Source organism: Dunckerocampus dactyliophorus, chromosome 2, assembly GCF_027744805.1.
Source record: "Dunckerocampus dactyliophorus isolate RoL2022-P2 chromosome 2, RoL_Ddac_1.1, whole genome shotgun sequence".
NCBI lineage: Eukaryota > Metazoa > Chordata > Actinopteri > Syngnathiformes > Syngnathidae > Dunckerocampus > Dunckerocampus dactyliophorus.
In genome coordinates this window covers 48,161,585-48,185,354 of record NC_072820.1, presented here as the reverse complement: position 1 = coordinate 48,185,354, position 23,770 = coordinate 48,161,585, and the positions used below count along the sequence as shown (strand labels likewise).

General features: G+C 52.4%; 9 protein-coding genes across 13 annotated transcripts; 5 read left to right on the top strand and 4 right to left on the bottom strand.

Moving 5' to 3' along the window:
* Nucleotides 1-75: 75 nt before the first annotated feature.
* Nucleotides 76-1,829, bottom strand: fads6 (fatty acid desaturase 6). Its single transcript, XM_054768885.1, has 6 exons — nucleotides 1,585-1,829; nucleotides 1,215-1,381; nucleotides 930-1,110; nucleotides 668-855; nucleotides 413-592; nucleotides 76-356 (listed from the first exon to the last, which is right to left on the bottom strand). The coding sequence occupies exons 1-6, from the start codon at nucleotides 1,766-1,768 to the stop codon at nucleotides 207-209; spliced, it is 1,050 nt and encodes a 349-aa protein (XP_054624860.1). The 5' UTR covers nucleotides 1,769-1,829; the 3' UTR covers nucleotides 76-206.
* Nucleotides 1,830-1,887: 58 nt separating this feature from the next.
* On the bottom strand, nucleotides 1,888-4,773 carry LOC129177592 (pre-mRNA splicing regulator USH1G-like). Its single transcript, XM_054768884.1, has 3 exons — nucleotides 4,514-4,773; nucleotides 3,374-3,815; nucleotides 1,888-3,278 (listed from the first exon to the last, which is right to left on the bottom strand). The coding sequence occupies exons 1-3, from the start codon at nucleotides 4,675-4,677 to the stop codon at nucleotides 2,496-2,498; spliced, it is 1,389 nt and encodes a 462-aa protein (XP_054624859.1). The 5' UTR covers nucleotides 4,678-4,773; the 3' UTR covers nucleotides 1,888-2,495.
* A 180-nt stretch (nucleotides 4,774-4,953) lies between these two features.
* Nucleotides 4,954-9,999, bottom strand: hid1b (HID1 domain containing b). The gene is made up of 19 exons (XM_054768878.1): nucleotides 9,827-9,999; nucleotides 9,369-9,518; nucleotides 9,125-9,295; nucleotides 8,704-8,820; nucleotides 8,244-8,356; nucleotides 8,062-8,169; nucleotides 7,778-7,994; nucleotides 7,651-7,707; nucleotides 7,439-7,579; nucleotides 7,277-7,367; nucleotides 7,036-7,187; nucleotides 6,890-6,968; nucleotides 6,663-6,827; nucleotides 6,389-6,589; nucleotides 6,178-6,314; nucleotides 6,027-6,110; nucleotides 5,870-5,961; nucleotides 5,650-5,808; nucleotides 4,954-5,564 (listed from the first exon to the last, which is right to left on the bottom strand). The coding sequence occupies exons 1-19, from the start codon at nucleotides 9,890-9,892 to the stop codon at nucleotides 5,501-5,503; spliced, it is 2,364 nt and encodes a 787-aa protein (XP_054624853.1). The 5' UTR covers nucleotides 9,893-9,999; the 3' UTR covers nucleotides 4,954-5,500.
* On the top strand, nucleotides 8,874-13,146 carry plaub (plasminogen activator, urokinase b). Of its 4 annotated transcripts, XM_054768881.1 has the most exons (14): nucleotides 8,874-9,046; nucleotides 9,120-10,379; nucleotides 10,458-10,512; nucleotides 10,597-10,920; nucleotides 10,993-11,050; nucleotides 11,166-11,270; nucleotides 11,332-11,485; nucleotides 11,631-11,728; nucleotides 11,870-11,923; nucleotides 11,989-12,187; nucleotides 12,251-12,402; nucleotides 12,469-12,609; nucleotides 12,681-12,829; nucleotides 12,887-13,146. In XM_054768881.1, the coding sequence occupies exons 4-14, from the start codon at nucleotides 10,756-10,758 to the stop codon at nucleotides 13,052-13,054; spliced, it is 1,443 nt and encodes a 480-aa protein (XP_054624856.1). In that variant the 5' UTR covers nucleotides 8,874-9,046; nucleotides 9,120-10,379; nucleotides 10,458-10,512; nucleotides 10,597-10,755; the 3' UTR covers nucleotides 13,055-13,146. The 4 variants fall into 4 exon arrangements, with proteins under 4 accessions (XP_054624856.1, XP_054624858.1, XP_054624854.1 ...); XM_054768883.1 differs by having other exon boundaries at nucleotides 9,120-10,512; nucleotides 11,992-12,187; XM_054768879.1 differs by having other exon boundaries at nucleotides 9,120-10,512.
* An 895-nt stretch (nucleotides 13,147-14,041) lies between these two features.
* LOC129177871 (uncharacterized) lies at nucleotides 14,042-14,796 on the top strand. Its single transcript, XM_054769445.1, has 2 exons — nucleotides 14,042-14,249; nucleotides 14,328-14,796. The coding sequence occupies exons 1-2, from the start codon at nucleotides 14,146-14,148 to the stop codon at nucleotides 14,752-14,754; spliced, it is 531 nt and encodes a 176-aa protein (XP_054625420.1). The 5' UTR covers nucleotides 14,042-14,145; the 3' UTR covers nucleotides 14,755-14,796.
* A 351-nt stretch (nucleotides 14,797-15,147) lies between these two features.
* On the top strand, nucleotides 15,148-15,970 carry LOC129177870 (DELTA-sagatoxin-Srs1a-like). Of its 2 annotated transcripts, none has more exons than XM_054769442.1 (3): nucleotides 15,148-15,236; nucleotides 15,304-15,427; nucleotides 15,492-15,970. In XM_054769442.1, exons 2-3 carry the CDS (start codon nucleotides 15,324-15,326, stop codon nucleotides 15,919-15,921), a joined length of 534 nt encoding a protein of 177 aa, XP_054625417.1. In that variant the 5' UTR covers nucleotides 15,148-15,236; nucleotides 15,304-15,323; the 3' UTR covers nucleotides 15,922-15,970. The 2 variants fall into 2 exon arrangements, with proteins under 2 accessions (XP_054625417.1, XP_054625418.1); XM_054769443.1 differs by having other exon boundaries at nucleotides 15,153-15,236; nucleotides 15,307-15,427.
* Nucleotides 15,971-16,390: 420 nt separating this feature from the next.
* LOC129177868 (C-X-C chemokine receptor type 2-like) lies at nucleotides 16,391-17,586 on the top strand. Its single transcript, XM_054769440.1, has one exon. It carries the CDS (start codon nucleotides 16,391-16,393, stop codon nucleotides 17,465-17,467), a length of 1,077 nt encoding a protein of 358 aa, XP_054625415.1. The 3' UTR covers nucleotides 17,468-17,586.
* A 27-nt stretch (nucleotides 17,587-17,613) lies between these two features.
* Nucleotides 17,614-21,025, bottom strand: LOC129177869 (receptor activity-modifying protein 3-like). The gene is made up of 5 exons (XM_054769441.1): nucleotides 20,086-21,025; nucleotides 19,907-20,008; nucleotides 18,290-18,382; nucleotides 18,017-18,170; nucleotides 17,614-17,951 (listed from the first exon to the last, which is right to left on the bottom strand). Exons 1-5 carry the CDS (start codon nucleotides 20,120-20,122, stop codon nucleotides 17,699-17,701), a joined length of 639 nt encoding a protein of 212 aa, XP_054625416.1. The 5' UTR covers nucleotides 20,123-21,025; the 3' UTR covers nucleotides 17,614-17,698.
* Nucleotides 21,026-22,468: 1,443 nt separating this feature from the next.
* On the top strand, nucleotides 22,469-23,629 carry ccr10 (chemokine (C-C motif) receptor 10). The gene has a single exon (XM_054752658.1). It carries the CDS (start codon nucleotides 22,469-22,471, stop codon nucleotides 23,555-23,557), a length of 1,089 nt encoding a protein of 362 aa, XP_054608633.1. The 3' UTR covers nucleotides 23,558-23,629.
* Nucleotides 23,630-23,770: the final 141 nt, after the last annotated feature.

Genomic DNA, 23,770 nt, shown 5'->3' with positions numbered 1-23,770 from the left:
GACAGCAAAGTGAGCGAGTCCGAATAAGGCTTGAGTTTAATGAGCGTGTACATTCAATGATGAAAACTACCAACAAACTTTTGTTTTTTTTATTTGTTGCCATGGCCAATGTTGCATTCAGGGTCAATCGGGAAAGTTAAAGGCTCAAACAGTCTTGAAGTGTAAAGAAATATGATCAGTCTCGTTTGTCACCGCGGGTCACGTGATCACTTCAGGCCAACCAGCTCAGTGATGGGGGGGGCTGCCACCATCAGCTCTTGATATTTGTGGAAGAAAAGGCCAAGGCGGGAAATGTAAGCGTCCTCCTGATATGGAAGTTTCTTGGCGTTCAGGTAACGGCTCACCACGGGCTTCACCTGCAGGGGAGAGGGTGTGAGGTCACTGTCTCAAACACGCACACGCACACACACACCTTCAGGCACATGTTGTCGGACAGGAAGGGGAAGAGGTGGTGCTCCACGTGGCAGCTGATGAGCGAGTGTCCAAAGGTCCAGTCCAGCAGAAGATTCCGCTGCAGGTTCAGCACGCCGTGCGTCATCTGGACGATCCGCTTGGGTCGGCGGCTCTGACTGAACATGGGCAGGCCGATGTGCTGCAAAGATGGCAACACGGTCTTTAGTTTGGTAACAGGTCGCAGTTCAGGGTGCGTTCGAGTCCAGAGTCTCACTTGGAAGATGTTGACGTGGATGAAGGGCAAGGAGAACATGGCTCTGCACGCCAACATGCACAGCGCAGCACTAAGTGGCGTGCGGAACCCGGACACGTTGACGAGCAGCCAGTACTGAGCGTACAGACCCAGCAGGATCATCAGCAGCGTCCTCGCCACCAGCCACGCCGAGCGTCCTTGGAGATGAGCTGCAGGTCACAGGTCGTCACAGATGATTTGACGGAAGGTTCTGGAGTGGGACGGACTCGGCCGGTGGACTCACCCACAGCAACGAGCGGCGTGATGATCGGCAGCGCGAGTGGCGCAATGAAGAGGTAAACCAGGCGAGGGAGGCGGGGCACCTTCCACGAGCTGGAGTCGCCCAGGCCGATGACGTTGGTGTGAGCGTGATGCAGCTTCACGTGCGCGTGCACGCCGGCCTGCGCTGAGAACGTGCCGCAGATCTGACAACACAGCACCTTCACACGTCACGTGACCCGCCTCCCAGAACATCACTAACCAGCCTAGCTTAGCTTTAGCTTACGAGGTTGCACTTTTAACCTCTGACCTCGATAAAGAAGACGGCCCAGAACTTGGTCCACGTTGGCGACTCGCTCAGCGCCCCGTGACTGGCAAGGTGGTTCCCCTTGACTGTGATAGTGGCATGAGCTACGCCCATCAGCAGTAGGCCGCATGTGAAGCACAGCACGTCACCTGAACGCAGCAGCAGGAAGGCTGCAACACACACACGCTACAGCCAATAGACAGTTTGTCTTCGCATCGTCACGGTAACACAAACATCAAACATGGCAGATGCAGGCAAAGGACGTGTGGATGTTACGTAAGTAAAGATAAGATTTCTTCTCTTGCGGTTTTTGCCTCTAAAGGAAACCTTAAAAGGATATCTTTCGAAGGAACATTCCAGAAAGAGTTCATACCGACAGGCAGGCAGAGGAAGGCTGCCGCCAGGATGCTGCAGTCAAAGCCCCTCCTCTCCCACCAGCTGCTCTCCTTCACCAGGGTCTGCACCATCCTGCTCAGCTCCACCATCACAGACTCGTCAGGACCATCCTCCCCCCTCACGCTCTTCTCGGACCAGGTGGTCCCCTCTGGTGCCGTCATGTCAGTCCTCAAAGTGCGTCAGCTATCTCCCGTGCAAAGTGCAGTGCAAAGGCAACATTGCGAAAGTCCTCTTTGGTACCAGGCCCCGCCCCCTTTCCTCATAAACCCTCCCACTTATCAGGTTTCCCTCTTCTTTCCTCCGACATGAAAGCACACAGCAGACCTTCAGCTTCTTTGAATAAAAAACTTGTTTTTTCTTCACATTACAAACATGCAAATGGTATCAACGAAATGTTAAATATCTAGCCAAGCGTCTTCCATGCAAAAAACAGCTGAAAATACGGGCGGTCCTTGAGTGACACACGATAGCGGTGACGACCCAGCACTCTTAGTCATCCGTCCATCCATTTTCCATGCCGCTTGTCCTCACAAGGGTCGCAGGGGTACGCTGGAGCCCATGTCAGCTGACTACGGGCAGCCAATCACAGGGATATGAACTCACATTCATACCTAACATGCATGTTTTGGAATGTGGGAGAAAGCCGGAGTACCTGGAGAAAACTCCAGCAAAGATTCGAACCCACATCTTCCAGATCTCCTGACTGTGTGGCCAACATGCTAACCACTAGGCCACCGTGGCATCGCACATAGTCATATATATGTTACACCCAGCAGCCACCAGGGGGTGCCGTTTGGCTTCTTTACAGGCTGCAAAGTATCTTCAGCCCCTCCCACCTGCAAAGGTCCAGTAACACAAGGAAGCAGTGTGGCATGCACAAAAACAACTTCATAGATATGTGTCCTCGATGGCGTCCGGCCCTCCCAAGGTGTCCCGGCGTCTCTTGCAGGCTTCAAGTATCTTCTTGCGCGGGCCCAGCGGGACGTGGACGCTGCTGAGATCCTGGTCGGAACAAATCAGCAGAGCTTCCAGGTCAATCTTTTCCCGCCTGAAGATGACGATGAACTCTGCGAGGTTGTGCGACACCAGAAATGTCTCTAGCGGACTACTTTGCGGCTCTAGGTCCTCGTCCAGGCTCGCATCAGACTCCTCCCACGGGCTCAGAGCACTCTTAATGCTGTCCTTGTCAAAACTGGACGAGTGGCGAGGAAGTCGACCCCGTAGACGGACGTTTGGCGCTCGTCCTGCAGGCTCACTTCCTGCGACGCTCGCTTCATCGCGCCATCTGACGCCGAACGCCGCCCCCCTGGCGTAGTTCCTGCGGAACACCATGGTCCCGAGCCCAGGGCGAGTGAAGAGTGAGTCCCGTCCCGAGTCGGCGCTGATCTCTGAATACGCAGCCTCGTGGAGGCCAGGGTCGCTCATGGCACGAGAGAGAGCGTCGTCGTCGTGCGGGAACATGTCACGGATGTCGAGGCAAAAGCGCTCGCTGGTGTCGGCGTAGCTTCCCTGTCGGAGGAACATGACGTCGTTTCCCAGCTGCAGGCCGGACAGCGAGCGCACGCTCTTCCTCCCGTCTTCGGAGATCTTGAATGTTCCGTCCACCTGCTTCTTCTTCTCCAGTTTCTTCTGAATCTTGGCCTTGCTCTTCGCCGTGGAATGCAGCGTGGCCTGAGCAGAGAGATGAGGTTGGCTGGTTAGCATGTTGTGAAGCTAAAGGACAGGATGTTATGTTCAAACATGTCAAGACACGTGGAGACGAGCACCTGCGAGTTCGACAAATTGGAGGCGTTGAACCTGCGGCTCAGCGTGCTGCCGCTCGTGTAGCTGTAGACGCTAATGGCGTCCAAGTCGTCCAAAGCGCCCGCCTCCTTGGCGGATTGCTTCTCCATACGTTGGCGGTGCCTCTCCTGAAGTTGGACACATTCTTTGACACGGCGCTCGGCGGCTCGGAACGCTCGCGCCTTGAGCTTGCCGACCAGCTTGGGATTGAGTGTGATCTGCTTGGCGGCAATGGAATCCAGGTAGCGGACGCATTCCATGTGGCCTTTGGCGGCGGCCATGTCCAGCGGCGTGTGGTAATCGTTGTCCAGACACCACACGTTGGCCCCAAACGCCACCAGGAAAGACAAACAGGCATGATGGCCGTTGGCGGCTGCCAAGTGGAGCGGTGTGTTGCCCCAAATGTCACACTTGTCTGGGTCACCTCTGCACACATACACACACACAGCTTGCTGACTTTTAGGCTTTTATTTTGAAAGGTGACAAACATGTTGTCACACTGCAATATGATCGCTCAGTGAGCCTAAAGATGATGTGATGTGATTTATGAACACTGTAGCCCCGCCCACTAACGAATGATTGACAGCTGGCACTGCATTATTTATGTGCAAGGCGCTCAGCATGGCCGACATCACAAACGTCTCGTGGGGGGCGACCTCCACGCGGTCCATCCGTGAACATGCTGCATGACTGACCTAAAGTTTTCATCGCCATGGCGACCGTGTCACCTCTCAACACAGGAAGTGATCATGCTAATAGCTTATTCTGTCTACCTGCTGTGGTGACCCTTGACCTGGGGTCCGCGCACGCTCTCAAAGCCGTGCGAGCCATGAATAGTGTCTTATCACGGCGCCGTGTAAACTTACCGCCGCGTTATCTGCAAAGAGCGCACGTGAGCGTGCACGCAGATAAGAGACGTGTCATGGATGAGCGTGCACGGTGACGTTTGTGCGTAATGAGGACATTAAAATGCAAAGAGCAACACTGGCCGAGGGGGCGGGGCTTAAATGTTTGTGAGGTTACGGGAAGTGCTCCACAGTCATGTAGTGTTTATGTACACATGCACATACACAGTAAATAATAGGCTAAACTTCTCAGGTGAGTCAGGTAATCCATGGACTCACCCTCTGGCAACGATGGTTCTGAGCGCGTCCATGTTTCCGCGGTAGGCGGCCCATAAAGTGGGTGTCATCCCGTCCTCGTCCGGAGCGTTCAGCTGCTTCGGCGTCGCTTCTTTGAGCGCGTCCACGAGGCCGTCCCGGGCGGCCCGGTGGTACCGGTCGTCCATGACTCACTTACGTTCCGCCTCCATGTCCGTCTGGACCTTCGCACACGCTCAAGTCCGGACTCCCCAGCCTAGAAAGGAAGGCGCGTAAGGGCGGACGCGTACGTGCGCGGTTGCTCGGAGACGAGCACGAGGGGGGCAGGTTGTCTGGGAGGGGCGGGACTGGGCAAATTAGACGAGGCGGAAGTCAGAATGAAGACTTCCAGTGAAAAACTAATGTGAAACAGCAGTTTGCTCGCTTGACTTCAACCTTGTATTGTGCACGTGCGTGAAATACTACAAGATGTCGCTTTTATTGTGAAAGGTTTCATTACCTTTGGCCTTTTGCTTTGCAGGGTAATCAGATCACACTACATGAGAAACAACAATACAAGACTACATGTCATGCTACGTGAAATACTGCATGCCACATTGCATGTCACAGTACACGACACACTACATGTCATGCTACATGATACACTACAATATGACACACTACATGGAACATTACGTATCACACTACATGACATACTGCATGCCACATTGCATGTCACGCTACATGATACACTACAATATGAGACACTACATGGCACATTACATATCATACTAAATGACATACTGCATGCCATGTTGCATGTCATATTGCGTGTCACACTATATGACATTACATGTCACACTACATGCCATGCTACGGTACATGTTACACTACACGTCACGCTACATTACATACTGCATGCCACATTGCATGTCACACTACAGTACATGACATGACATGCCAGGTTACATGACACACTACATGCTGTGTTGATGATGACTTTGGCAGCGGGTCTGCTGAGAAGAGGCTGGTTTAAGTTCTCTGGATCTCAAAGAGTCGTATGTCTGTGTCGTACCAGACTGGAGGATCCACGTTGCTACAGGTAACAAGAGCCAGAAATGAAAGGAGTCCACGTGCGTCAAAAGGAGACAATTTCCTGCCATCGGTCGCTGGCAGCTCACCGTAAGTAGACCACACCCCACATGTACGTGCGGAACCACGAGGACGTGCTGGCGTTCACTTGGGACTTGCGGATCAGGATGGGATGTGGTACCGGCAGGAGGCCGACCAGCGTTCCGTGTTGGAGGAATTTCAGGATCTCAGACTCATCGGTCAAACCCCTGAGGAGGAGGATGAATATGAGGAGGACAAATGACAAACGATAAAAGGATTCTTTCTTACTTGTCGATGCAAATCTTCTCCACCTGAGGGACCAGAACCTGCAGCAGTCGCATGATGGTCTGCAGAGGAAGCTTGGACCTCCAGGACAGCACCTGAAATCACAGCAAGCGTGACGCATCTTGCTGGCATGACAGCGTGCCAAAAGAGAGGGACTGACCCAGTCCGGGCTGGCAGTCCAGGAGGACGAACAAGACGAGACGCTCGATTCTAGACTACCGGCTTCAGTGTGCGATGGAGTCATCTGACGGGAAAGAAAGAAGTGGAAGCGGACTGCAGAGCGAGTGGACATGAAAGACACGCCAAAGTACCTCTTGGTCTCTCTCCGAGTTGGACTCTGTGTCGCTGGCCCCGGCGATGGCGCTGCAGTCTGCAGCGGTCTGCGGTGGTTCTGAAGCGGCCACGATGTCGTCACTCACCTGAGACTTGTCGGTTGTCTTGTCCATTCCTAAAAGACAACGACGTCACGTGACCGAGGGTAGAACTCAAGTTGGGTCTGCAAGAGGACCAGAAGATCCCAACCTGGCATTCCGGGCTCTGCGGCATCGCGCGCTGGGGGTCTAACCGACGATCCCGTCTCGAAGGAGTTGCTCCTGGACATTCCGGACTTCCTCCTCTTCTTCTGCAGCACCTTCTGAATGGACAGTGCATCCCCCGGCAGGTTGGCCAGATGGTGGAAGACGCTCCTCTTCCGGATGAGGGTGTAAACCAGGTTGCTGTTCCCTGTGAGGAGGGGTCAGAGCGGGTGAGTGGCGGGATCCAGGGCTCGGAGAAGGGTCTGCGTCCCACTTCTCACCATCAAACTGATACTGGATGATGTTGTTGAAGACCTCCAGCAGGAAGAAGACCAGCTGGTGGTTGTGGATGGCAGTGAAAAGGAAGTGCGGCGAGGAGAAGACTTCCAGCAGGTGCAGCAGCTTGTTGGACGCCACCATGGACAAACTCTTCAGGTAAGGAGAAACTACAGCACACACAAATGAGCACATCGCTGGCCTGGACTCTGCCTGCAAGGAGCAAACTCACTGTTTACGATGATGGTGAGCAGGCAGTCAAAGAGCGGCTGCAGGCGCTGATGTCCACTGGTCATCATTCTGTGGAAGATCTGAGGAGGACAAGAGCACCATGCGTGGTCAAAGGCGTGACACTGACGTGCTGACAGGCTGTCTTACCACCACCAGCAGGTCAGCGTGGGTCCCGCTGAAGACCGGAATGTCCATGGGGATGCGCAGCGTGAATGGCTTGTTGAGACGCACGCCGAAGTTCCTCTCGCCGCTCAGCAACAGCAGGATGAACACACCCATGTGCACCAGACCCACAGCAGCTGAAGATCCACAGGAACACTTGATGGACTTTTCAACACGACTGAACAACTAGAGCACACGCATACGTGAGTGACCGCTGGGCACTCACACTGATCAGCACGGCCTTCGTTGAGGAAGAAGAGGATCGGGATGAGCAGATCCAGAACGTCGCTGCTCTTCAGCACAAAAAAAAGAAACTTCTACGCACACAAGCACGTTATTGTTAGTATTAGCATTAGACCTGAAAGGTCCAAACAAGGTGCAACTTTACTTTGTTGAAGTGGCAGAACTTCCAGAAGAGGATGAGCAGCTCCTGGTGGAAGTGGATCTTCTTGCTGGAGTGTGGCAGGTAGGTCTGCACCAGCGGGTTGTTGAGGAGGCGGCTCAGTCCTTTCAGGATGAAGCTCAGGTCCTGAAGGACAAACAGCGTCAGTCAGTAGTCAGAGCAAAGATGGCGACCAGCTTCAGGGCTCGGCACGCCACCTCTTCACGGTGGATCCGGGAGAGGTAATTCACAAACAGGTTCTCAGGGGCGCTCGACTGGAAAAGACAAGAAGGTGTTAAAACATCCAGTTGGTGTTTTGCGTAGGGGATATAGCGTCATCCTCACGTCGGGCTCCTCCCCTCCTAAGGTCACCACGCTGGCGTCCACGGCGGGAGGCGGGCTGGTCCGCCGCTCCAGAGTGACGATGAGAACCTGCAGGGCTTGTTCCACCAGCAGCTCGCGGTGGTCGGAGAAGAGCAGGTGGTTGTACGGGATGCCGTATCCCGCCGGGTCGTAGGCGCAAATCACATTGAGCAGCGAGGTGAAGAGCGGGAGAGCGTGTCTGTGGCCACATGCGCACACGCTCACACTGGCCCTGACACAGGTGTGTGTGCGTGTGCGTGCGTTACCTGTTTGCTGAAGAACAGAAGAAGGTCACCCAGGCGTTGGCGGCGGCCGACGGCGGGAGATAGAGGACCTCCGAGAAGCAGGTGAGGAGCAGCTTTAGAAGCTCCACCCTCAGACACAAAAACATGGCCACTCTAACACACGACAACTTATGGGGCATTTTGGAGGGGAGGCGTGGTCTTACCTGTTGCTGTCGTGGGCGGAGTTGAGCGGCGGCGACTGAGCGAAGCCGACGCCCGCCTCCCAGATGTACTCGCAGCTGTCGATGAACTCCACGTCAACGCTGACTCCCTGTGACTGACATAGGTAGCAGCTAATGTTAGCTTGAAGGACCACATGGTCACATTGTTCTAAGCGCACGTGACCTGGAATAAGCGCTGATTGAGCACAAACACATGCGTGGCCGCCATGTTTGTGTCTGTAAATATTTTGACTGTAGTTTCACTACACTGAAGCTCCGTGGTGCTCCCCCTCCTGTGCTCTGTGGGTGTTTGCTGTCTCCGCCCACTAGTCAAACATGGCTGCTCGTCAGTCATTAACTGAGTGAAGATAGCAGCTAAGCTAACAACACGCCTTGTTAGCTTGTCACTGGGGGCTTTGAGAGTTAGCCTAGCTTATCATAAGGAGGAGTTGTGAGCACCCACCTGGCGGCTCCTCTTGATGGTGAAGTCTGGACAGAAGAGAAGGTCGGCAATGGCGAGGAGGAGGGATTCAGCGAGGGGCCGACCTTCATCATCATCATGATCATCTTCCTCCACGCACTGAAGACATGACATGAAAGGAAGAGTTGGATGAGGGATGTGATTGGTACATGAGCATGAGACGTCACCTTTGCTAACTAAGCTACCCCCAAATGAATCAACAATTCAAGTGGGTGGAGTCAAACGACTATTTGATGGATGTGCGGTTTCCATTGAGTCCCCTCTTGGCCACTGGGGGTGGAGGGACAATACAAGCAGTGTTCGGACCGTGGCCCCCACCATGCAGGTAACCAGAGAACCAGAGCCACTCGGGGGGCGGGGGGAATGTCGACATCCTCATTCTAGAACTTTTTCTGCAGCGTACCACGCTCCTGGCGGCGCCAGGCACAGTGGACCAGAAGAAGCCTCGCCAGTCGGCATCCTCATAGATGAAGGGCAAGACGCGCGTCAGCAGCCGCGTGCAGTTCAGGACCACCTGGCGGTCCCTGTCGGAGGGGCAGCCGCGCTCGGCGCTCTGGACCAGTTTCTCCACCGTCTGGGCAACAGGAAGTGATGCCATCACATTGTTACTGCAGTCACCTATGACCTTCACGAGCACGCACACCGACCTTGTAGCAAAGTGTTGCCAGGTTGGATGGAGATTCCTCCCTCACAGCTCGGATCTCAGCCGCCGGAACCAGGGCAAAGACATCCTGGACCGTGGTAGAAGCGTCGGCCCAGAACTGATCCCAAAACGTATTGTCTGTCGCTTCCACGGGCTGACACGCACACACGCACACGCACACGCACACGCAAATGTTGGTCACGTGCCACACTCATGTTCGTGACTGCCACCTGTCAGTCAACACGTTGGAAAAAGTGACGTCACGTTAAGTTTGGGAGACAAACACTAAGCGTATTAAAAATGCCTATCCAGCAGAATGCCGGCAGTGTTTTCCCAGCGGCTCCGGTCGTGTTCGGCGGTCTGGGCTGCAGTCGAAGCCGCCATCTGGAACCGTCAAGTTTATCTCGCTGCCTAAAATTGCGCGTGTCAATACTACCTTTTGGCGCCGTCAGAACTTCTGACCTGGGTTCTGGTGGTGAGTTGGATCACTGCCTTCCTGAAGTGAAGTTTGCTGTCGCTGCTTCCCATGTTCGGTGCCGTGGTCTTCACTGGCTGGAGCCCGGTCCAGAGCTGATGAGGCGTTCAGGGCTTGCTCGGACATTAGAATTACAGCTTCTCAAGTGTGTCGGCTCGTACAAGAACGTGGAAAGTTTTTTTTTTTTGTGACGTGATGATGTGTTAACAGAACACATGTAGTGACACACCTTTTCTCAGTGTACTTTATTTTAAGCTCATCTTGAATATACATATTGAATGATTATATTTCATAGTTTGCAACTTTAAATAACATAACACAACTAAAAACAACTTTTTGACTTAGCAAAGTCATTTTTGTCTAGACATTCTAACTATGAATAACCCTACTTCATCCAAGAGAAACGTCATGTTGAAAATATACTGTATGCATAAATGAAAAACTTGTTGAGAATGAGTGCAAGGTTGACCAATTCCGACCGCCCTCGAATGCAGCATCGTCCAAGCAGGAACTCTGCTGGAAGACTTCCGGGATCCCAATGTACATATTTGACTTTCACACACGCCATGACTGAGCTTCTTCTCAGCGAGCACCTTGAACGCATCATGTCGCCTTCAGGTTGATGCAGTCACGTGACGGTGCCGTGCTTGCAGTGACACGTTGACCCCCTATGGTGTGTTATCATTGAAACAAAAAGACTCAAACACATGTCGGAATGGTGGTGCAGTGGCTAACATGCCCATCTCACCGTCCATAGGTGTGAATGTATACGTGTCCTCTGATTGGTTGGATCAGCCCAGGTGGAACCCCGCATCTTACAGTCAGCTGGGATAGGCTCCAGCTCACCGTGACCCTACTGAGGGGAGGCACTGTAGGAAATTAACGAGTGAAATGTTGTGTAGTTATGTTGTGAGTGATGCCTGTGTGTCCTGCTACATCATCTCGTCTTGGCCCTCATCTGGCCCCGCCCCTTCCTCTCCTCCTCCGCGACCCCACCCACCTCTTCACAGGCTGCGAGGACGCCATGGCGAGCGGGAGTGTTTTCATCCTGGTGTTGGTGGCGCTGTCAGCAGGAGGCGCTGTAAGGACACGTGTGTCTTCCTCTGCTCTTGTCGTTTGACTTTGACATCAACTTTTCCTGTCCCACTCTCAGGGCTCGGCGAGGGAAGACAGAAGACGGCGGACACTCTTCTCGTCGCTGTGGAGCTCAGGTGAGCGAGGGTAGCGTCCCGACGGGTTCCAACTTGAAAGGCCCGGAAGCAGGAATGATCCCAGACGGGCTTCCTTCATGGCTGTGGTTAACCGGAGCGTGCTGTGATCCGTTAGGAGGGATCTGTCGCAACGGAGGCACTTCCGTCCCGAGCCTGACGACGGGCCAGCACATGTTCTGCTTGTGTCCCGATGGTTTTGAAGGAACGTTCTGTGAAACAGGTGAACGAGTACAATCAGCGCCCTCGTCTCGGGACCCTCTAACACACCCCTCTACGTGCAGCCACCGGCGCCGGCTGCTACGAGGGTGTCGGACTTTATTACCGAGGCTTCCAATCTGTGTCGGAGAGCGGCCGGACGTGTGAGGACTGGGACTTGGAGTCCAGGGAGCGCTACCTGACCTCGGACATCAACGCCGGCAGACACAACTACTGCAGGTGATGAACAAGTTCCCCGGAGATGACATGTCTCCATGGTAACAGCATGCTGGCATCGCTTTGAGCGTCAATGTCAGCGTCTTAGAACGTCCGTAGAAGATTCATAACGTGTCCTGGACCTAACCAGGTGTTCTGTGTCCACCAGGAATCTGCACTACAAGCGAAGGCCGTGGTGTCACGTGTGGAAGGACCAGCAGCTGCTGTGGGAATATTGTGACATTCCTCGATGCGGCGCTGGGTGGGGTAAGTGGACAGAACGTGAAAGCGGGAGTTTATCTTTCATGTTTGATTCCTCTCATCCTCCATTGTTTGCTCCTGTGTCTTCTCCACTGATGACTTTTTTTTTGTATTGCTTGGAATCTTTCAACTTTGGCGCTTTTGTAGTCAAGCCGGTGACGTCGCCTCCGCCCCCTGAGTCCACTGAGCCCCCTGAGCCAGGTAAGCTTTGCCCCCGTCTTTGGAATCTTTCCCTCCTCCAAACGTAACTCTCTCCCACCCCCCAGCAGCAGCGTGGACGTGCGGCCAGCCCTCCCGAAGAAAGCAGATGAGGATTGTGGGCGGGGCTGTGGCCGCGGTGGAGTCGCACCCGTGGGTGGCAGCCATCTTCTGGCGCAGCAGATCCAAAGAGAAGGTGTTCCGCTGCGGGGGCAGTCTGATCTCCAGCTGCTGGGTCCTCACCGCCGCCCACTGCTTCCCCGACGGGTAGGAAGCAACATCACTTCCTGTTAGCACAAGGTGCTGGGCTACATGCTTCCTGTATTGCAGTTCACAGGCTAAAGAGAACCGCTTCCGGGTCACTCTGGGCAAGAGCGCCCTGAATGAGAGCGACGACGCCCTTGAACAAACGTTCAGGGTGGAGCAGATCATCGTTCATGCCGACTTTGACAACCAAGAGGGAAATTACGACAACGACATCGGTGAGTCCGGACCAGAAGGTTCTGTTGATCCGATTGATGACTGATCCAAGACCGGATGACTTGCAGCACTCATCAAGCTCAAGTCCAAACGAGGTGGTTGTGCACAGGAAAGTCACGGCGTAAAGACGGTCTGCCTTCCTCCACCGGGCCAGAACCTCCCACCGGGTTTCACCTGTGAAATCGCTGGCTTCGGCAAGGAGAAGCATGGTGAGAAGCGGGTCCGTGGACTCCAGACTAGGCTCACGTGCGCTCTTTTGACCCAGTGTGTTGGTTCCCAGGCTTGTGGTACCATTCCCAGTACCTCCGTGAGGCGCGAGTGGACCTCCTCGCCGACAGCGTGTGTCGCCAAAGCGATTACTACGGAAACAAGATCAGCGAGAACATGTTCTGCGCGGCTCGGCCCGACTGGAGCCAGGACGCCTGTGAGGTATGTCTGCACTCGAGGTTTGGCTGAGAACTTGATTTGATGCTGGCTTGTTGTCAGGGTGACTCGGGGGGGCCGCTGGTGTGCCAAGTGGACCGCCGCTTCTTCCTGTTTGGGGTCATAAGTTGGGGTGAAGGCTGCGCCAAGGAGCTGCGTCCTGGCGTCTACGTCCGAGTGACCAACTACAACAGCTGGATCCAGGACAAGACCGGCCTGACTCTCAAGTGACCACAAGGCGGCGCCATAGCAAAAAGCTAAATGTTCCTGTTTGCTCTTTTGTGTGTTCAAGGCTTTTCCTTGGAACTTTAAAGTCAAATAAAGCTGGTTATTCTTTATAAAGATGTTTTATCCACGGCCATTCATTTTTATCTTCTGTAGTTCCACCATAAGACCATGACATGTTCTTCTTCAAATAGTGGGGTGTGCCACCCAGGAGGGGCGGAAAATGAGAACATGAGGAGCATTTGCACTTTTTCTCTGTTGTGAGAACGGCACAGACTGAGCTTAACTTGGAAAGTTGTTGCAGATGTGATTTCAGCTCATTTTATTCATCCATTTTGATAATCAGGTGATTGTATGCAGAATGCTGGTGGCGGTGGTGGGAGGGGGTGACATGAAAGAATTGAGAACCAGCGCCATTGGGGAATGCTGGTGCTGTCCACTAGAGGGCAGTATCGTCACGTAGTGCTTCTTTTCTAGCTTTTTTTTTCAGTGGCTGAATTTATAAATTCGCAGCGGATCAAATACTTTATTTTCTTCACTGTGTATATATTTTAACTCTCAAGTACCCCCTGGAGTACCCCCATTTGAGGACCAGTGGCTGAGAGCATGGAGATGTGTGTGTGTGTGTGTGTGTGTGTGTGTGTGTGTGTGTGTGTGTGTGTGTGTGTGTGTGTGCTTCATGTGTCATCAGTGCCTTGGGGGGGACAGCTCTCCACTGGTGGTGGATGTGGAGTATCTGATTTCCTCTTAGACTTGATTTTAATAACTCCTCTTTGACTGACACCTCCATGAAATATCTGGTGGGAGGGGCTAACACGTGATAGGGAATGGGGGAGCTTGTGCATGGAGAACTTGGAGCCCGACCTCCCCACCTCGTCCAGAACCACAACATAAGTGTTTTTTTTCCACAGCAGCATCCTCCGGAACAGACACGCCTCCTTCTGGGTGGGTGGGCGTGTTAGGGGGCGTGGCCTGCACCTTGTCTTCACGCCAGATATCAGCCGGTTGTCACAGCGCTGTCATCCTTCCCGTGTACGCGTGCCTCAAGTCAAAGTGAGTCCAGCGGTTGTCTTTGGGTCCTTCTCAGCAGCACAATCATGCCTGAGACCGCAGAGTCGCACACCTTCAGCCTGACCACCAACCGTAACTGCACCATCGAGGTCTCCAACGTCACCCATGGCTTCTGCCTCACCAACCCCAAGTAAGCTTCCTGCTCGTTAGAACCGCTAGCGTTACCTTGGCATTTTCACTGCTAATGACGGCGGCGTCACTCTGGCAGGGTCTTCATGGAGAGTGGGTTCCCCTACAGCCCCCCTCAGCCCACCGTGCGCCCCCACCACAGCGAAGTGTGCTCCTTCACCAAAGATGACAACACGGCGTCAGGGGCGGTGGGCGTCATGACCTATGAGCTGTTCGACATGAATAAGCGCCACTGCAACGAGCTGGTGGCCGTCATGTTCTCGGTGCCGTTCGACTACAACTTATTCAAGAACTGGCTGGGGGTGGGCGTGTTCGAGCACACGCGGCCGTGCGACAAGAAGCTGTACGACCACATGTACAACGACAAGGATTTCACCAACTTTGTGCGTCACGAGGCTGACGGCTCGGGCGTGATGTACAAGGGGCGCAAGGTGGACGTGAGGGCCTGCATGTCCGACGAAGGCCGCGCCATCGTCAAGGTAGAAGTTTACGACAGGATGGGCTGATGTCAAAATAAAAGCAGTCTTGTTGAATGAATAAAAGCTTGAAAAGCCTTTCTCTGTGTCGTCTTTGACTTGAGCAAACAATAAACATGACACATGATCATGTCAGGCCTCACCCGCTTCCCAGACGTCTGGAAGGTGGCCCGTCTTGTTGGGGGTGGCGCCAATGCAACATGTCGCGTTTTTGTACGTTGTGTTTACATAGAAGCCCGATCCGCAGAACCCCCCAAACAAGTCGTGAGCCGATCCCAGGGTGTGGTGTGCGGAATGTTGAACCAACCGGATTGAGGCCAAATAATTGACCCAACATACAAACGGAATTCTGTCTACAAGGTCGCTGTGGTTGGCCGCGCCCCGCCAGTGAAATGTGACATGTGGGAGGAGTAGCTGAGGTGCGGCACATTCCCACTAAGGTCCCATTTGAAGAGACAGCAGTGTTCCTTGTCGGCGACGTCTGAACGAGCACCCCGTTTGTCATCCCAAAGGTAAAAGACGTCCTTCTTATACCTTCTTAAGCAACCTCAGAAATTTGATGTATGTTGTCGCATTCAGCAGTCATCACCGCCGCCGCCATGACAGAGTCCGCCGAGGCTTTGTCGGCTAACCAGAAGAGCCGCAGGAACGTCACCATCGAGATCACCAACCTGACCAGCCAATACTGCCTCATGAACCCCAAGTCAGTACAAGAAGGTGACAGGCCAGCCATCTGCTTCCTTTCTTGACGTCCATCTTTCTTCCAGGGTCTACCTGGACAGCGGCAACTGCCACAGCCCACCCCAGCCCACTGTGCGCCCCCTCAAAACCGAAGTGTGCAACTTCACCAAAAGCGCCGCAGCCACGTCGGGCACCGTGGGCGTGCTCACATACGAGATATTTGAAGCTCACAAGAGCAGCCCGCTGGAGAAGCTAGCCATCATGTTCTCTGTGCCGTTCAACTACAATCTCTACAAGAACTGGTTGGGTGTGGGCCTCTACCCCACAGGCCGTGACACCGACGAGAAGCTCTACAAGGAGATGTACTACGACAAGGATCAGAAGAGCTTCGTGCGTGAGGAGGCCAAGGGCTGCTGCGTCGACTTCCACGACTCCAAGATGGACATCAAAGTCACCATGTCCCCCATGGGAAGGGCCATCATGAAGGTGGAGGTGTGGGACAATGTCTTCAACTGAACGCTTGTCCATGTGCACGTGTGTCTCTCCTGAGCAAATAAAGTGTAACAAAGTGTTTGTGTCTTCTGTGTTTTTGCTTTCACGCCACCTTTGCACGACTCGCAGCTTTGCAAGGATTGATCTGCTGTCATGTGATCAATGATTGATGATTGGCTGTGATGAGTGTGCAGGATGTGATCCGTGTTCTGGCTTTGTTTCTTCACGCGCCACACATCCCTCGTCATGGCGACACATTAGCTATGACCTGATGGGGAAGTGTGTTTCCTTGTCGCCATGCGAACAAGCTCAGGTGCTGCCAGTGGACAGGAAGTGTTGTAAGAGGAAATTAGGAAAGAGTCCATCCTGTCTGTCTGCAGGGTGGTGAGCTCTCTACTCATCTTGAGAGGCTCCACTCAGCGGGGGAGACGTTGCTACCTCCTGGATTTTTCATAAAACCCCAAAAGATTCTTAATTTGTGTTCTTCAGAGCCATGTCCATCATCGTGCCCTTTGATGACGGTTATTTCGACATACTGGATGACTACACCCACAGCAACCACACGGTGTACGTGGTGGATCCCAGCACGCTGCCGTGTGAGGTTCGCCCTCTGGACGCCGGTGCCGCCACCGCGCTGAGCGTGCTTCTCGCGGCTATCTTCCTCCTGGCCATCCCTGGAAACCTGCTGGTGGCGTGCGTTATTGCTCACAGTCGCCGTTCGCTGACGGCGTCTGACGTGTACTTGTTCCATCTGACCGTGGCGGACGGACTGATGGCGTTGACCGTGCCCTTCTGGGCGGCGGCGCTGACCCACGGCTGGATCTTCGGCGACGGTATGTGCAAAGCGCTCAACCTGATCTTCGAGGCCAACTTCTACACCAGCATCCTCTTCCTGGCGTGCATCAGCGTCGACCGCTACCTGGTCATCGTGCACGCCAACGAGGCGCTCAGGAGCCCGCAGAGGAAGTGCAGTCGGCTGTTGTGCGCCGCCGTGTGGGCCTTCGGGAGCGCCCTGGCTCTGCCCGCACTCTTCAACGACGCCACCAAGTTGGACCAGGACTCGGACAGGATGCTGTGCACAGAGAGCTTCGACATAGGCAGCGCCCCCTTGTGGAGGATGGCCACACGCGGCTTCCGTCACATTTTCGGCTTCCTGCTCCCCCTGGCGGTCATGCTCTCCTGCTACGGCATCACCATCACCAGGTTGCTGCAAACGCGAGGCTTTCAGAAGCACCGCGCCATGCGGGTCATCGTGGCCGTGGTGGTGGGCTTCTTGCTGTGCTGGACACCATACCACCTGGCCCTCATGGTGGACACCCTCTTGAGGGCAGAGCTGATCCGCTTTGACTGCAGCATGCGGCAGGCGGTTAGCATGGCGCTCGTTTTGAGCAACAGCTTGGCTCTGCTGCACAGCGGCATCAACCCGCTCCTCTACGCCTTCGTTGGCGAGAAGTTCCGCAAAAACATGAGCACCCTCCTTCACAGGAAGGTCAGGCAGGAGGGGGCATCAGGGTCCAAATTCAGCAGGTCCACGTCTCAGACGTCAGACGGTCACGGTGCTGTGGCATGAAATCTGAGTGTGAAGACTCCGCCCTCTTTTGGGCAGCGCTCCGCCTACAGACTTCACTGACCCAATCACTGTCTTGCCTGGACCTCCTGCTCTAAAATCATGTGACTTCAACAGCATGGTATTTATGTCACAAACAATAAAAGCAACATGAAAAACTTCCTGTCTGAATATACTTTTAATTTGTAGGACCTGAAGAGGAAGTAAGAATATGAACATCCTTCAACGTGCATGTTAGTGTAGCGTAACCACTTTACTCCTCCAGCCCACCAGGTAGACCAGGGCCGGGATGATGGCCACGGTGCAGAGCGTGAGCGCCACCGACAGCCAATGCGGTGCGTCCTCCAGGTGGCGCTCCTCGTGGGAGCACTGCAGGAAGTAGCTGGAGTGGACGAGCAGGAAGAAGTCCTGAATGTTGGCGTTGGGATAGAAGCAGCCGGCCCAGTGGGCGAGCGACTCCAGGCACAGCGTCATGTCGTTGTACGCCCTGCGAGGCGAGCGGACCCCGTCAGCAACGTGCACCACATTGCTCTTCACGTCAGAACTTCTTACCGGATCACGTTGTCCAGAACGCAGAGGTCGTCAGGTCCCAAGTGCTCCATCTGCTGGTGAAAGGCAGAACCGCACACGGCGTGACTCGCTTCCACCAGCAGGTCTTGTTGGCAGCGACCCCCCAGCAGGTGGTCCTCATACTCCTGGAAGCTCTCTGCGCACACACACACACACACACACACACACACACACACACACACACACACACACACACACACACACACACAAGTGACTGGAGGTGAGTGGAATGTGCGCACGTTGCTTCTAACTCACCCTCATCCTCAGTCACAACCAGCCTGGTTTGGTTCTCAAGTTGGTTCTGGATTTGGCTCGGGTCGTCCTCAGTGGAAGTGGGTCTCCTGGTAACTGAGAGACCACCACTGAGTTTAAAGACTCAAAGATGTCAAGTCTTTTTTTGACCACAGTTTTTAAGAAAAGGCAAAACCCACTAATATCACATTCCAGACACACATGGACATGATAGTGCCATCGTTGTCATGGCAACACACCATTTTGCTATACAGAACCTCCACTGACACTAGTGATGCGAAACTCCATTCCTTTTAATGACTCGAGTTCTCCCGAGTCACTCACTGAAGTGAATCGGATACTTGAGTCACTTGTCACAAAGCACATGCGCGAAAACTCTCTCACACACACGTGTCTTCGTTGTGTACCCGTGAGTCAGTGAAACTTGAGTCTTTGTCGAGCACCAGTGAGTGAGTGATGCTCGAGTCTTTTTCAAGCACCCATGAGTCAGTGAAACTCGAGTTTTCATCGAGCACCTGCAGGTCAGTGAAACTCAAGACTTCATCGAGCACCGATGACGTAAGTGAAACTTGTGTCTTTGTCGAGCACTTGTGAGTGAGTGAGGCTCGAGTCTTTTTCAAGCACACATGAGTCAGTGAAGCTCGAGTACTCACCAAGCACCCATGAGTGAATGAAACCCAAGTCAAAGTCGAGCCTCTGTGAGTCAGTGAAACTCAAGTCTTAAATGAGCACCCGTGGGTCATTGAAGTTCTAATCTTCGTCGAGCACCCGTGAGTCAGTGAAACTTGAGTCTTTGTCGAGCACCTGTGAGTGAGGCTCGAGTCTTTTTCAAGCACCCATGAGTCAGTGAAACTCGAGTTTTCATCAAGCACCTGTGGGTCAGTGAAACTTAAATATTTGTTGTGTACCGGTGAGCCAGTGAAACTCGAGTCATCACCAAGCACCCGTGAGTGAATAAAATCAAGTCATAGTCGAGCCCGTGAGTCAGTGAAACTCGAGTCTTAATTGAGCAACCGTGTCTCATTGAAGTTCGATTCTTCGTCGAGCACCCGTGAGTCAGTGAAGCTCAAGTTTTTGTCGAGCACCAGTGATTCAGTGACACTTGAGTCTTCATCGAACACCAGTGGGTCAGTGATACTCGAGTCTTCATCGAGCGTCCATGAATCAGTGGCGTGAGTCTTAGTCGAGCACCTGTGAGTCAGTGATGCTGGAGTCTTCGTCTAGCACCTGCGAGTCAGTGATGCTCGAGTCTGCGTCGAGCACCACTGAGCCAGTGAAACTTGAGTATTCGTTGAGCACCTGTGAGTCAGTGAAACTTGCTCCATTTTGGTGAAGTCTGTGTTTGAGGCAAGGAGTTGATCATGTAGCTTTTTCCACAGGGCTCATAAATTCATACAAACAATATAAAATACTACTTTACACAAACACAGAATAATACATTTATACAAATGCAAATAGAGTAACAGAGTGACACGTATAACTGGTGTACTTTTTAACTTAGCTATCGCTAGCAGGGGTGAGTCAGTGAACGAGTTAACGGAGACGAGAGTGCAGGTGAGCCCCAATTCAGTAAAATACCCGTAGTTTTGAATGGCTCACACGTCTCTAAATGGGACTCACCTGAGCCTGTTTGGGACCAGCTTGGAGACGAAATGTTCTGGCCTGTTGTTGGTTCTGTTTGGTTCTGGTCTATCCACGCTGTGCAGGATGGATCCACCAAACCTGAAAATGAATCCAACAGGACAAACAACAACGTGACACTCGGGAAGTAGCACCAAGGCAACACACGTCATACGTACTGATGATGAACATGATGGCGAGCAGGTCCAGCGCCATGACGACTCAGTCTTGTCTTCGATGCCTGTGGATGCTTCAAGGGTGACTGGCGGGTGGGAGAAGACCAACCCTCTTTGGAGCGTGTGTGTGTGTGTGTGTGTGTGTGTATGCGTGTGCGTGCATGTGTGTGCACGTGTCTGCTGATCTGTTTGATTGTGCTAATGAAGCTAAATGGAGCTAGCATCAGTTATCATGTGCAACTTGTTATAAGAAGTGTCCAAAAAGTGTAATTTTAAGGTCAAAAATAAAAGTCAGCGGCAAAGAAGGCAAAGGGCGGCACCTCCACTTCCTGTTGGCCCTCAGAGACCCTCAGAGCCTCTTAGGGGATTTCCTCCCTCATTAAGTGGAGTCTCACACGCAAATGAGGACAATGCAGAGCTAAATTTCCTGTTCTTACAGGAAGTTCAAGTCTCACTAATGGCTTCATGCTGAAAGACTCTTTTTGCTTGCTCTAACTTGTGGTCACATGACCCACGCGAAGGCAAAAACATGGACAGGAAGTCAAGTACGAGAAGTACACACTCACCTCGCCTCAGCGTTGACTTTGTGGTCAAACGCTCGTTGGGTGCGGCGACCTTGACAGGTTGTCTTCAAGGTTGAACGCCGGGTCAAGTTTCACAAGTGCACATCACATCACCATAACACAACACAATACCACAATCTAAGACAGTAAATAACACACAATAAGTACAATCAAATAAGACACAATAAATAAGGGAAAATAAGACACATCCAGCTTTTTAACTTCATCCATGTGTTGTTTGAAAAAAAATAATGATATGAAATATAATTATTAATTGAAAAGATACTAATACTAATTATTTGGATCAAAGTATTTTTGTATTTTATGTCATTTGGTTGTTTACTTTCAAATTTAACGCCATATACTATATATACTGTATACAGTATATATGTTGTATATATAGACTAAATTCAGATATTAGACTAAACTCTTATTCGATGCATGTATGGCATTACAGTATGTATACTGTGTATGTGTGTGTGTATATATATATATACTGTATATATACACAGTATACAAGGGTGCATTACAGTATGTATACTGTGTATATATACAGTATATACAAGTATATATACAAACACACATACACAGTATACATACTATAATGCCGTACATGCATAGAATAATAACAGAGTTTAGTCTAAGCTGCTCGTTGCCGCGGGCAACGTCACATGGGGTCACCAGGTCATGATGCAGAGACTGATGTCCTGATTGGCTGATGAACTCCATGCGATGAAAGACTCATCAAACATCTTATGCACGTCTCACTCACGCGGCCGCTGCTCAGGTATGACACTACCACACACGCACATGCACTCGGGATACTTTTACTCCATTTTTATTCCACTTCTACCCGACTCCAATTTGACACCACTTAAGCTCTACTTTTACTGCATTCCACTTATCCACCACTTTAGATCCATATTTATACCATGGTCACTACACTACACACTACACTACTCTACTCCACTTATACAACTTTTATTCCACTTGTACCCCACTCCACTTTTATTCCACTTATACCATACTCTACCTTTACCCTACTCCATTTTGACACAACTTAAGCTCATTTTTACTCCACTTTTCCTCCATTTCACTTATACACCACTTGAACTCCATTTTTAAACCACATTCGCTCCACTTCTACAACTTTCACTACGCTATTATTCCACTTTTACCCTACCCCACTTTGACACCACTTAAGCTCCACTTTTACCCCACTTTCCCTACATTTCACTTATACACCACTTGAACTCCATTTTTGTACCACATTCACTCCACTTCTTCCCTACTCCACTTATACAACTTTTACACTGTTTTTGTACCACCTTTTTGCCCTTCTTTTTATGCTGCCTTTATTCCAGTTTTACTCTACTCCACTTTGACACTACTTAAGCTCTACTTTTACACCAGTCCACTTTGACACCACTTGAAATCCATTTTTATACCATGATCACTCCACTTTTACCCTATTCCACTTTTACACCACTTTTTTTTACTCTTCTTTCTCCATCACTTTTGTACCACCTTTATTCCAGGTTTACTCTACTCCACTACTCTTACACCACGTTCATTCCACCTCTACAACTTTTTTCCCACCTTTATACCACTTTTTTACATTACTTTCTTTTACGCCAGTTCTGCTCTACTCTACTTTTACTCCATTTGAGTCCACTTTTTAAACGTTTACGCCACTTGGCTGTACTTTCCCCACACTTTGGCCTTGCAATGGAAGGTATGATATAGTCCGGTATCGTGCATTGTGTGTTGGATTGTGTTGTCATTGGTGGTGAGTGACGGGCGTGCATGTGCTGGTACACAGAATGGAGTTGGACTTGGGAGAGAAACTTCTCGACGTTTACGATTTCCACGCAGACGACCACTTCAACTTATCGCTGCGGAATTGTAGCGAGATGGACGAGGACGGATACGAGGACTGGTGCGAGGCGGGCGAACACGAGCGGACCATCAAGTTGTTCCAGACGTGTCTTTTCGCTGTCATGTTCTTGTTTGGAATGGCGGGAAACGGCCTGGTGATGGTCACCTTGGTGGCGTACCGACGCCTGCGTTCCATGACGGACATCTTCCTGTCGCAGCTGGCGCTGGCAGACATGCTCCTGCTGCTCACGCTGCCGCTGCAGGCAGCGGATACCAACGTGGGCTGGATCTTCTCGACAGCGGCGTGCAAGGTGATGCGCGCCTGCTACGCCATCAACACATACAGCGGCCTGCTGCTGCTGGCGTGCATCAGCGTGGACCGCTACCTGGCCGTCGCCCGCCCTCAGCCGCGCCTGCATTCTCAGATGCTACGAGGCGGGAAGCTGGCAGCAGTGGGGGTGTGGCTGGCGGCGGCGCTCCTCAGCCTGCCCGAGGTTTTGTTCTCCGGTGTGTCGGGCTCGGGGAGCGACGCCTACTGCGGTGTGCTGACGAGCGGGAAAGTGAAAATGGCCACCAACGGAGCGGTCACCGCCGTCTTCGGTCTGTCCTTCCTGGTGATGGCAGCGTGCTACTCTCTGGTGGCGCGCGTGTTGTGGGCGAGGACCGCAGCGGGGCGGGCCAAGCGCTGGCGCCATCAGCGCACCTTGAAGCTGATGGTGGCTCTCGTGCTGCTATTCGTGGTCTTCCAGCTGCCGCACAGCGTGGTGCTGTCGCTCAAGATGGCTGCACCCTTTTGCGCCCTGCTGCCGGAGTACGTCACGTGCACGCTGGCGTACGCCCGATGCTGCCTCAATCCCGTCATGTACGCGCTGGTGGGCGTGCGCTTCCGCGACGACGTGCTCAAGCTCCTCCCACACGTGTGCTGCTTCTGTAGGCTCGGCCTGCGCGCTGACGGCGCCGCCTCAATGGCCTGCTCGCCGACGTCACATGAGACCACGCCCCCTGCCACTTGGCATTCATCCTTGACCCAATAGCCTATCACATGACATTATTATGTAATCTGATTACATTTGCCACAGTTGTTTGACATTGTCATGAGTATTCATCTGTTCATTTGTATGACTCATGCAATCATTAAAGTCTTTTCACCAGTAGTCGCTGTAATGTGTCATTTTCACCGCTAGAGGTCAACAATTCCTGTTTTTCATCAGATGCAGTGATGCTTTCCTCTTGAGAAACACGCCACC

Coding starts and splice junctions, on each gene's coding strand:
- fads6 (XM_054768885.1), bottom strand. CDS start 1,768: ATGACGGCACCAGAGGGGACCACCTGGTCCGAGAAGAGCGTGAGGGGG. Junction 1,382..1,584: donor CTTCCTCTGCCTGCCTGTCG/GTATGAACTCTT, acceptor TGTGTGTTGCAG/CCTTCCTGCTGCTGCGTTCA. Junction 593..667: donor TCCACGTCAACATCTTCCAA/GTGAGACTCTGG, acceptor CCATCTTTGCAG/CACATCGGCCTGCCCATGTT.
- LOC129177592 (XM_054768884.1), bottom strand. CDS start 4,677: ATGGACGACCGGTACCACCGGGCCGCCCGGGACGGCCTCGTGGACGCG. Junction 3,816..4,513: donor AGAACCATCGTTGCCAGAGG/GTGAGTCCATGG, acceptor GTATGTGTGCAG/AGGTGACCCAGACAAGTGTG. Junction 3,279..3,373: donor CCAATTTGTCGAACTCGCAG/GTGCTCGTCTCC, acceptor CTCTCTGCTCAG/GCCACGCTGCATTCCACGGC.
- hid1b (XM_054768878.1), bottom strand. CDS start 9,892: ATGGGAAGCAGCGACAGCAAACTTCACTTCAGGAAGGCAGTGATCCAA. Junction 8,821..9,124: donor CTGGCGCCGCCAGGAGCGTG/GTACGCTGCAGA, acceptor TCATGTCTTCAG/TGCGTGGAGGAAGATGATCA. Junction 5,565..5,649: donor TGGGGTGTGGTCTACTTACG/GTGAGCTGCCAG, acceptor TGTTACCTGTAG/CAACGTGGATCCTCCAGTCT.
- plaub (XM_054768881.1), top strand. CDS start 10,756: ATGCCTGTGTGTCCTGCTACATCATCTCGTCTTGGCCCTCATCTGGCC. Junction 11,051..11,165: donor CTCGTCGCTGTGGAGCTCAG/GTGAGCGAGGGT, acceptor GTGATCCGTTAG/GAGGGATCTGTCGCAACGGA. Junction 11,924..11,988: donor CACTGAGCCCCCTGAGCCAG/GTAAGCTTTGCC, acceptor CCCACCCCCCAG/CAGCAGCGTGGACGTGCGGC.
- LOC129177871 (XM_054769445.1), top strand. CDS start 14,146: ATGCCTGAGACCGCAGAGTCGCACACCTTCAGCCTGACCACCAACCGT. Junction 14,250..14,327: donor TTCTGCCTCACCAACCCCAA/GTAAGCTTCCTG, acceptor TCACTCTGGCAG/GGTCTTCATGGAGAGTGGGT.
- LOC129177870 (XM_054769442.1), top strand. CDS start 15,324: ATGACAGAGTCCGCCGAGGCTTTGTCGGCTAACCAGAAGAGCCGCAGG. Junction 15,428..15,491: donor TACTGCCTCATGAACCCCAA/GTCAGTACAAGA, acceptor TCTTTCTTCCAG/GGTCTACCTGGACAGCGGCA.
- LOC129177868 (XM_054769440.1), top strand. CDS start 16,391: ATGTCCATCATCGTGCCCTTTGATGACGGTTATTTCGACATACTGGAT.
- LOC129177869 (XM_054769441.1), bottom strand. CDS start 20,122: ATGGCGCTGGACCTGCTCGCCATCATGTTCATCATCA. Junction 18,171..18,289: donor GGTTGTGACTGAGGATGAGG/GTGAGTTAGAAG, acceptor GTGTGTGCGCAG/AGAGCTTCCAGGAGTATGAG. Junction 17,952..18,016: donor GTTCTGGACAACGTGATCCG/GTAAGAAGTTCT, acceptor CTCGCCTCGCAG/GGCGTACAACGACATGACGC.
- ccr10 (XM_054752658.1), top strand. CDS start 22,469: ATGGAGTTGGACTTGGGAGAGAAACTTCTCGACGTTTACGATTTCCAC.